The 13,691-nt window shown below is 41.8% G+C and overlaps 1 protein-coding gene across 1 annotated transcript in view; it reads left to right on the top strand.

Moving 5' to 3' along the window:
• Positions 1-13,691, top strand: part of grin2ba (glutamate receptor, ionotropic, N-methyl D-aspartate 2B, genome duplicate a) — a 173,969-nt gene that overhangs the window by 128,949 nt on the left and 31,329 nt on the right. The window contains 6 exon segments of the mRNA XM_022196983.2: positions 38-152; positions 4,753-4,833; positions 4,836-4,960; positions 5,998-6,169; positions 11,083-11,236; positions 13,274-13,399. Coding sequence (XP_022052675.2) covers positions 38-152; positions 4,753-4,833; positions 4,836-4,960; positions 5,998-6,169; positions 11,083-11,236; positions 13,274-13,399 — 773 coding nt within the window.

Below are 13,691 nucleotides of genomic sequence, written 5' to 3'. Positions count from 1 at the left end.
CTTCCTCTGTCCTGCTTCTCAATTTTTCCCCCCACAGGTACCTGATGAATGTGACGTTTGAGGGGCGTAATCTGTCGTTCAGCGAGGACGGATACCAGATGCACCCCAAGCTGGTCATCATTCTGCTCAACAAGGAGAGACAATGGGATAGGGTGAGGCAGGACGATGGTGTCTGTGTGTGGTTGTATTGGATGTGTGTCTCCATGTTCATGTTTCTGGTTTCTGATGATGGGAAAAGAAAAAAAATACAGGAAAGACAGGATGAAATGGTGGCTCATGGCCTTCACTTTCTGCCCAAACTTAATTATCCTCGAATGTAAGCAACAAAATAACATGTAAGGGTCAATGTAAAATAAATAATTTTGCTTCCATTTTTATGAAAAGTTAAAAAGTAATGTTTTTATGTTCATTATGATCATGTCTTTACAAATTTCATAATTATTTATTATGGAAACAATCACTTATTGATAAAAAAATCACTGGATATCACTAAAATGCCAACTAAATAACCATCTGAATTGAATTTTAAAAAACGCCTTCTATTAGCTAAACGATCATGAAATGAGCTTATTCAGAAATAGTTCTGATTGTCTTATTTTTATTAAGTTGAGAAAATCATGACAGATATTTCTTTTTTTGCCAATAAATCAAATTTTATATGGAAAATACATACGAGAAATCACTTTCAACTAAGTTCCCCATTACAAAAACAGCTCTCAAGGAAGTGTGTTGATTCCAGATCACATGACCTGCTCCACATGATGTCATTTCCTCCTGAAGAAAAGACTGGAAGACTCCAAGGCTTTCTGAGTTATTTAATATAAAGTAGTGTGTGAGTCAAGTGTGGATTTATGGCATGTCAACAGGTTTACTACAATATCTTTATAAATAACTTTCAATTTCAATTTTACTCAATTTGTATATAATATTTAGAAGAATCTTTGTGTAAAAAATGCCATGCGGTGTTTGGTTACAGGCGGCCATGTTGATTTTAGGCCTGAAAACAGCAAAAATGTCAACTATGATACAAAAAGTCCCATAATTATATTTTGACCCGCAAAATGAACAGAAACAGCGTCAGTGAGTTAGCCGTCGCCTGTTGAAGTCCATGAGTGTCTCTGTGTGTTTCTATCTGGATCTCTCATCATCTGATTTTCACTTTATAAGCATTTGAAGCCTTAAGCTTTATCGGCACCATTCTGATTAGATATTATCAACTCAGTGAAGGTGCCTTTGAGCGAAACACTGCAGCAGAGGCTTCAGAGTGGAGATGTACTAATAGCGCTTGTTCCCAGCTGTTAAAATTGTGAAAGTTTGGTCCACGGTGTCATACTAGCCATCCTTAATGTAGCGTTTTTACAAACTCATCCTTGCCTTTTGCCCGTTCTGCACTCCGAGCACGTCTCCTCAAAACATCCAAAAATATCACATTTTCTCACTTGTTTCCATGGAAAAGCGTCAAGATTTCCTGTTGGAACTAACATGCCGAAAGATAGTGTGGAAACTTCCCCTGTGTCGGTGAGATTTTAAAGTTTATCTGAGTGTAAATGGAACAAAAGAAGCCTCAAGGGGTCACAGTGTGCATGCAACAATACAGCAACAAAACATGATTTGCAATACTTAACCTTCAGCAAGGAAAAATAAGTATACAATACATGTACACAGTTGTATGTCCTATGGTTGTAGAACAGGTTTTTATTGAAAGTGATCTATTTATACTCTTAATGTGACATTTAGGAAACAGTGAGAGTACCACTTGTGCCAATATGCAACGATAACAGATGTGTAGATTTTTTAAAAAAGACCAATCTTAAGGAAGATTGTGTTTCATTTTGTGACAGAAGTCTCCTTTAAAAGTTTCTGCTCAGTTAAGTTTACTAAAAGATTATTATTTAGGTTAAAATACCCTCATTTAGAGCATGAAGTACTGCATTACAAAGAAAATAGAGAACATTTGGCTGCAGTCTTATGGTGTCTATTTCTGCCATTTATCAATTTTTATTGGTCTGCGGGACTACATATATTGAAAAATTCCACTGCTCTGCTTCAAAGCCCTCCATAACCTTTAAGGCCGTCTCCATCCCTACACTGCTTTTTCGTGCTTTAAGATCTTCCTCTGCTGTTGCTTTCGAGATTTAAACTCGACACCATTTGTGCCGAAGCCTTCAGCTCCTCAGCAACAGAAGACTTTAGAACTTTTTTTTTTAATTTAACACAAAGAGGTTATGCAGGGTGTTAACTGAAAGTGTTCATAGAAAATAACACAAAATGCAAACAACAACTTATTCACATTACAGTGTAAACACAAAGAGTCACATAAAGGCAGTATTACAAACATGTGGGTAACAAATCATATTCATCCATATTGTGAACAGAAGAGGGTGAAATTAACTAATAATATACAATAGACTTTAGAACTTATTATCACTACAGCTTATAGACGGCCGTGTTGATTTTAGGCCTGAAAACAGCAAAAATGTCACCTATGGTACAAAAGGTCCCTCAGTTGTATATTGCTTGTGTATGTGGATGTACGAAATCAGTCAAACTTGCACGCCATCGGATTTCTTTCAGCAAATGAAGGTTAAAAAATTGCATTGGCACAGATGGTAAAATAGTTAAAAAGTGTCCGAACAGAAGACGGTGTTGTGCATATGGCAACAATATTCCTGAGTCACACTCTGAACCGACAACCTTAAATGAACCTGATGCACCTCGCCACCTGCCAAGTCGCCGGCACGCATCTGTGTTTCCTGATGCTCTCCCTCCATTGTATCCGTGTCCTGCCGTCTGACTCCTTTGACTCTCCCTATTCTTTATTCTCGGTATTTCTCTCTTTCTTCTGCCTCTCTAATCTATATTCTGTCCTCTGATCAGAGAACAAGGTGAGTCACTCCCCTCCTGTCTCCCCACTCTCTCTCCTTTCTCTCCCGTTCTCCCCCCTCCTCCTCCTTCCCCCTCCTCGCTCATGTTTAATTCTTAGCTTGACTTCCAGCTGAACCACTTTTCTTGGATCCTAATGAGTTCCAGCTCCTACAACCATCCTTCCACTGCACCTTTGAAGTAGTATGAAGACTCTGTAGTGTCCAGTCCCGTTCACTCCCCCTCCAGGCTGATTTTAACCCTCTTCTCCCCATCTTTCCCGCCTATTTCTTATCCCTCCTCTTCCCCTCCATCTCTGTCTTTCACTCACTCCCACTCACTCTTTTTGTCCAGATAGGAAAAGGGCTGCATTGTGCCCTGGGGATACACAGCCTCAGCTTGTCCACTCCGAACAGCCTTGCCAAGTTTCTGTTCCTCGGAGTGCAATGTGTTTGAACACATTTACATGTTTAATGAGTGTGCAAACCTGACTTTACACACTCTCACCACAGCTCCCCGTCCTGCCCTATCTCCTATTATGCTGTGTCCAATTAGCTGATGATCCATTTCCACTCCCGCCCACATCTTTTCCCTGATGAAAGTGGCCGACCGGGCACATTCAGAGGAAAGGCTACAGACCAAGTGTCCATGTGTGGTTTTACATGAGCGGCATCAGGGAGGTGGGGGGAACTGACTAATTGATGACGCTCATTCAGTGGAGAAGAGCCACCAGGGCTAGAGGGCCCTCCAGACGTACAGCTGGACTCTCCTCTGCAGAAGAGCCAGCATTTTGCGTGTGAATGAGCTCCATCTCTTTCTCCACAGTTGCAGACACTCACTTGACGCTTTCGCTAACTTTAGATTCTCCCCCTATCTACCTCCGCCAGGAGGATATGTAATCACCGGAGTTTGTTTGTCTGTCCGTCTGTGTGTGTGTGTGTGTGTGTGTGTCCGTGTGTCGCGGCCATCTCTCAATTGTCCTTCGACCTTCAAAAAATTCCTGGATCCACACGGTGATTCGGATCACCTCCAAAATCTAATCGATTCTTACTCTTGCTCTTCCATACATCCTGTAAAAATTTGGTGAAAATCCGTCCGTGACTTTTTGAGTTATGCTGTTAACAGACAAACAGACACACACACACACACACACACACACACACACACAGACGGACAGACAAACGGCATGGCGGAGGTATGTGCTCTCCGAGTGCTTTTCTAGTTTTCTCTCTGCAATATTAGCTGTTCCTCATATTTCCTCCTTTTTAATTTCAACCATCCGCTCTCTGTGTTCCTCTCGCCAGACTCTTCTCTCTCCTCCTCTTGATCTGAATTCTGCTCCCTCTTTCCACCTCGTCCTTCACGTTAACCTTGCTCTCATTCTGTACTCTGGGTCCCAGTCCTCCCCTCTCCTCTCCTCTCCTCTCCTTTCCATATTCAAATCTCCTTTTGTCTTTCCTCCTCTCACTAACTCACTCTGTCAGCGCACTTTATTTATACATTATGACCTGTCATAAAATTCTCCTCATTCATTTGTTTTTTTGTGGTTTTATGGACAGATGGACTAATCACAATTAGATGCCGAAAACAGAACACGAGGCCATAAAATCCCGATTAGGTTGAAATTATAGCTTCAAAAGCGTCACAACTTTATATTTCTCTGTGGCGATGTGTTTTAAATGTGCAGCGCTGCAGTTATTATTTATGGACTGGAGCCATTGTGTTGTCAAATTCGATCTGAATTCATTTTTGAACCTGATTCCTGCCAGGGGATGTGTTTCATTGTTACGCTTTTTACTGCCAGACTCGGTCACAGAAGAATTTCTCCACGATTGCATTTAGTCAGTGTATGATTTCTTAATGCAGTCTGCTTTCTGTATGTCTCTGCAGGTGGGTAAATGGGAGAACGGCTCCCTGTCCATGAAGTACCATGTGTGGCCTCGCTATGAACTGTATGGGGGGCAGCAAACAGGGAGGACGACCACCTGTCCATTGTAACGCTGGAGGAAGCTCCGTTTGTCATCGTGGAAGACGTGGATCCGCTCAGTGGGACCTGCATGAGGAACACTGTACCCTGCCGGAAACAGATCAAAACACTGTGAGACACAAACCTCATATACAGTCATGGAAAAATGGATTAGACCACACTTGTTTTCTTCAATTTCTTGCTCATTTTAATACCTGGTACAACTAAAAGTACATTTGTTTGGATAAATATAATGACAACAACAAAACTAGTTCATAAGAGTTAAATTTAAGAGCTGATATCGAGACATTTTCCATGGTTTTCTTGATAATAACCAAAAAAAACTTCTTACATCAATAGCTATAGCATTGTACTTCCAAAAACAGCATTTATTCATTCCATGTTTTCTTTTCTGTCTGTTTTAGTCACATGATCCACACAAGAGTTAGTACTGATTCATGACCATTGTTTCTGATGACTGCAGCCATGCGCCTTGGCATGCTCTCCACCAGCTTCTGATCACAGCAGCCCATTCCTGTTGCACAGATTCAAATAAATTTGCTTTGTTTTTGGTCTTGTGGTTCTCCATTTTGCGTTTGATGATTTTCCACAGGGTAAGCATGTCAAATAGGACATAAAGTATTATGTACGCAGCTGCATTTTTTTGTCTTATTCATCGTATTCTTCATTTAATGTACCTTTAGTGGTACCAGGCATTAAAATGAACGAGAAATTGAAGAAAAAAGTATGACTGTATGACAAATATGCAACAAAATGCCTCGGAATCAAGATTGAGAATGCACGAAAAGACCAAAATAAATACCCATTGAGTAAATTGTTGAATTAGTGTGCAATTTCAACACATTCATAGAGATTGTTACAAATTATTTTCCTGTCCATCTGCTACAGTAGATCGCAGTTCCACCTACTGTATAAAAGACCGAAACAGAAATGAAAGAAAGAAAAGAAAGAAAGAAAAAACCTGGCAACTGTCTAAAATCTCCTTGTGAATTATGTTAATTTCCCACGGTAGCTTTAGAAAGCAAAAAGAAGAATCCCTCTCTTTGTGTGAGAGTGACAGAAACACCAAATCACATATACATTTACCATTTCAATCCAGATAGACTCACATTTTTTGACGTAGCTCCTCTGTCTGTGTATCTATGCAGCAACCAGACAAAGGAGTCGGGGATCTACATCAAGCGCTGCTGTAAAGGTTTCTGCATCGACATCCTGAAGAAGATTGCCAAGACGGTAAAATTCACGTACGACCTTTACCTCGTCACTAATGGAAAGCACGGCAAGAAAATCAACGGAACCTGGAATGGCATGGTGGGAGAGGTGAGGAGATAACGTGTCTGCGTTTGTCTCTCGGCTTCTGATTTGTTGTTTTTGCAGCCGGCGTCTTGTCTGTAATGTGTTGCATACAAGCTAGCAAAGACTGAGTGGACGATACATCATCATGTGTGAATTACGTGACGGTCTCATACGATGATCAAAGCTTGCAAATGAATATTGCCTCTGATTCCCTCTTTACAACACTGTTATTGATCTTAATGCTGTTGAGAAAGTGGTGTTAAAACTATCAGAGTGTTGGCGCGCAGTGCAGGTCGACTTCGGCACATTTGGCATGGTGTCAGGTAAGGAAAGGAGAATGAAATATCTGCTCGAGGTCAGGGCAGAAAATGCTCCAATTACACAACAGGCTTTGGTGTACAGAGGTGTCGGCCTTGTTGCAGAAGGGAATTTTGGTCTGTAAATAATGGAACGAACAAAAAACTGGTGCAGATATTGGTGTCATGCATTACTGACCACATGGTCTTTGTTAATTCTAAGTCCGAAAAAACTTTGTGTTGCTTCGGTTATAAAAGAAAGTTGCCGTGAAGAGAAAGGAAAGCGATAGATGACACGGCATATCAAAAACGGGGCAGTGTTCTTAAAATTCAACTAATGATGAAAAATCTCCCCACAGCATCTTCTTTATTTTAAATACTTGCCATTTCAAAATAACTGCACCACCTGCAAATTAAATAAGTTCACATTAGAGTTTGCATGTGTACGCTTAGAGTCTCTGTGTGTGTAAATGCAGCCGGTGTGATTCTGTTTTTTAGTGATATTTGAGAGTTTATCGCATCAAGTTGCCTGGAATTACTGCCGAGGTGTAGATGAAGGTGGAGAGAAGATCAAAGGGGAGACAAAGTTCGCGTCTGTGCGTTTGAGCCCAATGAACTGTGCTATATTTAACTTCCGCAGGAGCTTCCTGAAGGGCGCATTTCCTCTTTGATGTGCGTTTTCATTCCTTGAAAATGATGAGCTTTCCTTTCCGGGTCAACCCTCCTGCCCCACAGGCCCGATGCTTTTGTCAGACGGGTAGAGCGCCTCGGCCCGCGGTGCATACAGTTCAGTCAGCTGCAACAATTCACTTTGGGCTCTAAACATTTCCTAATCGACATTGCTCCCAAGGTAAGGTCGTTGTCAGTTCTCATACTTCAAACTGTAAGAGCGAGCTGCACTTCTGCACGTCCGACTTAGGGTATTTGTTAATGAAGGAAAAGGCAAACGGATCAATTGTACCCCAAAGGTCACGGGTTGAAACGCGCTCTGTCCCTCTTTGTGCGGACGCCGAAGTTTGAATAACCTTCAGAAGTCACAGACGAGATTATTTCCCCCACAGTGGAACTTTTTCTCTTCAATTTACATTAAACTGACCCATTTAATCTCTTATATAAAGCCATTATAGTTTCCCTGCCGGTGTCTTTAGTGGGCATTGAGCTGCAAGTGTGGTCACCTGTAATAAACTCCATCACCCTGACTAAAAGCGCCGTAATGTGCCATCTCCTTCTCACCTCCACAGATGAATGGTCATTAGGAGGAGGGAGGGGGACATTCATCTACTTCCCTCACACACACGTATGCAGACACTTATGCATGAATGATCACAGAGACAGGAGAACGCATGCACGAGCACGTAGAGACGTTTACATTTGGACTGTTACTCACAGAAGAAGCACTTGTAAGAACAAATTCCTTCTCTCTCTCGCACACACACACACTTCACCATTGTTGCACTATATCTGCTGCGTCTAACAAAACCGACCCGTGTCCTTCTCCAGTTGGAGCGCGGCCAGAACTACAGTATATCTCACACTCTTAATGGACCGAGATGTGGACTGATGCTGACACACTCACACACCAGGACGTGCTTCAGCAGAGATCACTCAGGCCCTTTACACAATTTGCCACATCTTGCAAAGACAAAAGATCAAAGAGAAGGGAAAAAAAAAAATCAATGGACACTCCGAGAAGGCCTACTTTTTGTCCTAACTCGATTCTGGCAGTCGGTGTCAGATTTCATGGGCCGCATTGACTTGTGCCGCCCCTATTACTCCTAATCTAAAATATTAGAGGCAATACACTTGATTACATGAATTTGGCCTCGCTAGCTGGTGTCTCATAAAGACACTGGCGCGCACACGCACGCACACACACCAGCCAAGACACATAAACACGCTCAAACGCGGATCCTCGCTCGCTCATTCTCAATAACACCCACATGGGTCACTTTCATAACACGGAGAGAACAAGTCGTAGGAGGGAGATGGAGGGAGAGCGAATGGAAAGAGAGGAAGTGAGTACACTGCTGGATGGACTCGTTCTCCTCCCCAGGGAGATGTTCGCACATTGAGGCACGCACACACGCACACACACACACACACACACACACACACACACACACACACACACGCGCACACACACACACACACGCGCGCACACATGCATATCTGTACTTATGTGCTGACAGAATAAACAACATTCAAAAGTTACAAATGCACACATGCCTGCACACAAACACTTGCAAGCAGACACTTTGAAAGACTGCAGATAATGTGGCAAAGCAGATGTGTAATATTCCTGCTGCCTGTAAAGGTCCACTTCACAGGTAGTGAACAAAGGTTCGTTCACTCCTCTTTCTCTCCGTCTTTTCTCCCTTTATGACTCACTCCTATGAGCACACACACACACACACACACACACACACCAGCGCAGAAGTACACAGCGGAGCTTTGACTCACACAGTCACACTCGCTTTATTAACTGAGAGAGATAGTCTCGTCCCACTTTACCCCTGTGCTGTAGGGCTGTAAAATTTGGGGCTAAATATACTACCTGTGCAGAGGTACTGAAGGGAGGGAGGCAGGTAGAGGAAGGCATTGGGGCGGCTATTTCAAGCAGCCATGACCCACTGTGGTAACCCACTTTCTTCCTCCGTCTTTCCGTCCCCTGGCGAGCATCACGAGTGTCCACTCCGAGCGCCGTGTGTTGGCCTTCTGTCTCCCTTTTCATGCGTTTCTTTGCCTCTCTTGTATTCACTTTTTCCTAACCTGTCTGTCTAATCAGATTCTGTCATTCTTTAAAGTACCTTTTGACAGCTAACGGACGAAATCTGCTGCATGCCTTATACATGTCAACAGAGAAGACAGGAGGAACTGTGATAGCACCACACGTTTTCCCCTTTTACTTTGACTTGATCGACTGCTTGGGGTTGATTGACGCGTTGGTGCTTCCACTTCTTCTACAGTGGATTTTCCTGACGTGATTGCTGAACACCAGTGTAAATTGGACATTAAATCTTTAATTTTAGTGTGACAGAATACATAGAAGGGTCAATATATAATTGCGGGACTTTTTGGAACTATATTCCAATAAACTTACAGAACAAAAAGACTGATTCAGATTACGGATATGTTTCTTAAAAACAGGGATTAGTAGCACAATTACAACCTGAAAATACATTTTAATAATCTAAGGAAAAATAAATTGGCAACCATTCTTGGGCAACTGTCATTCTTTTATCGTTTTTAACACTCTGTCTGCACAAACAAACCAACACTGGTCCATGAACATCACAGAGAGCACAAAAGATGTCGTTAGTTAACGGAGATGCAGACACAAAACTCCTTTTCTCTGCTTTCCTCTATAATTTGAGGACAAAGTCTGTAGCTTTTGACCCATTTTGTGCATCAAAGGGTTAAATACTTGCAGCTTCAGACAGAAGCGGGATTCATATGACCATCCCCAAAGTGGCAGAATTGTGTGCATTCACAAGTGGAACAACTGAAGTGACTTCAGTAATTAGCCACACAGCTTCTCTCCAACAGTTTTCGACCAATGAGATTGTTGCACATTTCATAGAAAAGACTCTATATCCTGTGAACTTTATCCATTACTGGGAAGAAGCCTTCAGATTATCACTTTTAACTGTAGTCCACTGAACAGTAATGGTCCTTGATATCAAGCTTCTTGGCTTTGCAGAATAAACAACTTCAACCGGCAGAAGTAGCCTGTCTTCAATCTCAGAAAAACAAACACGCTCAACACCTGCTTAATTATTGTGAATTATCCCTGACTTGGAGACAGGATTGATCTCGATTTCACAGTGAATGCTGCTTTATACTGTTCTCCACCTCAGACTGTTTTCAGTAGTGACATAATTGCGCGTGTGGAGATCGAGGCTTCTCTAAACTACCACAAGTGGCTGTAGTTAGATAAATAGTCATTATGAAGAATTTCAGTGTTTACAAAATATTCAATAAAAGGTCAGCAGATTTGGCATTATTGTCTTATGGGACTTTGGAATGAACTTTTCCTGTCTCTACATCTATATCCTCTGCTGGTTTATTAAGGGTTGCTTAAATTAAACCATTAGAAAAAGTAACTGAAATAAAAATACTGAAAACCTCTTCTAAATCCACACAACCCCTCTTTATATACAATTAATATATGAATACATTTTAATGATTGAAAATCTTTTTGCAAAGAGGCTCATTCATATTTATCCTATTATCAAGTGAACAGAAATAACAACAAAAGAAGATTTTTGATGATTTTTTTTAACTTAGGGACCACTGTGAGGATGTCCACCTTCATCCCTGTCAAATTCCCGTCAAGAGTCACTGCACAGTCACCTTCAAATAAAATGATGCCTGTCCGAGGCTATTTTTGTGCCGTTTTATGGCCAGAAGCTATTCTTAACTATGCTGATTGAAATTGCTTTTTTGAATGAAAATGCTTGTTTTCATTTCCGCGGCACACAAGACATCCCCCCTCAGGGAAAAGCTGAAGTTTTAGGACAGATTTTCCTTGAAAGTGCACTTCATTCATTAACTCACGGTGCCTCAGCGGCTGATGGATGGAGGCTGGATGTTTACTTAACGGATGTTCTTTGTCTTTTTTCTTTCCCACCTCTTGCTTAGGTGGTGTTAAAAAACGCTCACATGGCCGTCGGCTCCTTGACCATCAACGAGGAGAGATCAGAGGTCATCGACTTCTCCGTCCCTTTCATTGAGACGGGTATCAGCGTCATGGTGTCCCGTAGCAACGGCACAGTTTCGCCCTCGGCCTTCTTAGGTGAGGAACACAGTCGCCAGCTGTCAACATCTGGTGGAAGGTGGCAGAGATGAGTCGAGGAAAAGACCTGACGTGGAAGTTTTGGCATTTTATAGAACACTATAACCACCGTCAAATATTATAAAAGAAATGCCATTGCTCATAAATCAATATTAAGTACAACAGCAGCTCTCTAAGGTCTATTCGTTAACGGCCTCATCCTCCTGGTTGCCCAGAGATGGTGGCTCTTAGTTCCAACTTCCATTTGGTTTTTGGATCCTGTTGCACCTTCTTAGTAAGTGTAGTTATTATGGTTGTTTTGCCAGATTTTGCAAAACAGTGGTGCTTCCAGCCAAAAATCACTCAAGGTGTGAAATTTTCAGGATAGGCAGCACAGGTGGAGAGTGAGTGAAAAACGATCTACGTAAAACAGTTTGCCTTTTTAACCCTCTAAACCCCGAGCGGTTTCTTGGTGTTTTTGGCTCCTGTCGCATTTTTTCCCCACTCTGGGCTCATTTTTCACATCAATAAAAAGTCCTGCACCTCCGTGGGAACGGCACAACCACTGAAAGAAGGAAAATCAGAAATGTCTTTTGCCATAAATCATGAAAAAAGAAAAAAACTGAATGAAATTTAGGAAATACTGTAGGTCAGGGGTGTGAAACGTGTGGCCTTTGGGTTAAAACCGGCCCTCTAGAGGGTCCAATCCGGCCCTTAAAGTGTAAAAATTATAGAGAAGATATTAACTGCAAATTGTGCATTTACAAAACTGTGTATTTTAAATAATTTCTAGATGATGACACGTTGTTTTGATCATAAAATAAAACAGTACATTGTTCATTGTTCCTTTGTCATTTTGTGTCTCATTTCTGTCATATTTTGTCTTGTTTTTGTCTTTTTTGTCTGACTTTTGTCATTTGTCTCATGTTTTTTTATCTTTTGTTTCTTGTTTTTGTCGTTTTGTGTTTCCGTTTTGTCTCACTTGTGTTTTTTGTCTCATTTTTAGCATTTTATGTTTTGCTTTATTCATTGTTTTGTGCATCATTTTTGTCATTTTGTGGGTTTTTTTGTAGCAATTGTGTTGTTTGTCTGCTTTTTTGTCATTTTGTGACTTTTCGTCTCTATTTTGTTTTGTTTCATGTCATTTGTCGCATTTTTTGTCATTTTGTGTTTCATTTTGGGGATATTTTGTTTTGTCTTTCTTGTTGTCTTTGTCTGACTTTTGTCATTTTGATCATAAAGTATCATTCTGTTCTTTCTGATTTCACAGTTTTTTCCTCTTATTTGAATGCCTGCCAAAAACACGCTGACATCTTTTGGGGTTCAAAGGTTTAACAAAGTCAAATGCATTTCCAATCTTTATCCACATACAGTACATTAAGCTGAGTCTTGACATCTATTTGCATTCGTACTGTAGAATATGTATAAAATCTACTTTTGCCAGTTCAGTTTTCACTGTGTTGACAAAAAGACAGTAGATTTGAAAGATTTGTTGGTCAGCAATTGTTTTGTTTCATCTAATTGGCTTTCCTGACACACTGAAATCATCAGATGGATCTTTATCAGGTCACTTTGGGTTGCTATTCATTTTCCCACCCTTAGAAGTTGGACTAAAAGTGATTTAGTGGACACTGAGAGCCGATGCATTTGCACAATGAGGAGGTACACTGGAGTGCATGATAATATGGCTGTTTATTCTTTCTCTCTTTTCACTCGCTGCCTCTTTGCCCTCTTATATTTCCCACTCCTACTCCATTTCTCTGACGCTTCCTTCCTCTTCTCAATCTGGCACACCACATTTGCATATCTCTCTTGCCCTCTCCTCTCTCGCTCCGTTTTCTCTTTCTCTCCGCCGCCCTCGCTCTTTCTCCCTCTTCCTCCCTCCCTGCTCGCGTCCCTCGTCTCTTCCCTGTCTTCTGCCTCCTCGCAACCCTTTTTCCCCCCTCTTCTCTTCTTGTTTCCTTATCTCTGTCCGTCCACGCTTCCTCCCTCGATCCCTCGTCTTCCTTGTCTCCCTTCATCTTTCCCCTCTCCTCCGTTGCCTCTCTCGCCCTCCAGAGCCCTTCAGTGCGGATGTGTGGGTGATGATGTTCGTGATGCTGTTGCTGGTGTCAGCAGTGGCTGTGTTTATATTCGAGTACTTCAGCCCTGTGGGCTACAACCGCTGTCTGGCTGACGGCAAAGGTGAGAGGCCTCAGCGCAACACACAGAGACACACACACACACACACACACACACACACACACACACACACACACATGCATGGAGCCTGCAGTGGAGGCGAAGTGTTTGAGGACATAGATGTAAGGATGTAAATAATTTCAGACACTTTCACTCTGCGTCTTCTTGTGGTGTTACCTTCCTCCTCTTTGCCGTCTTTTTGCTGAGAATACACCAGATGGGAGGGCATGCTTAGAAGCAGTTCTACCTCTGCAACACATGCTGGAAGTGATGTTTTATGTAGGAATGAAGGGTT

This window comes from Acanthochromis polyacanthus, chromosome 21, assembly GCF_021347895.1.
Source record: "Acanthochromis polyacanthus isolate Apoly-LR-REF ecotype Palm Island chromosome 21, KAUST_Apoly_ChrSc, whole genome shotgun sequence".
Lineage (NCBI taxonomy): Eukaryota > Metazoa > Chordata > Actinopteri > Pomacentridae > Acanthochromis > Acanthochromis polyacanthus.
The sequence above is the reverse complement of the archived record's forward strand: the minus strand, read 5'-3'. Positions and strand labels throughout refer to the sequence as shown.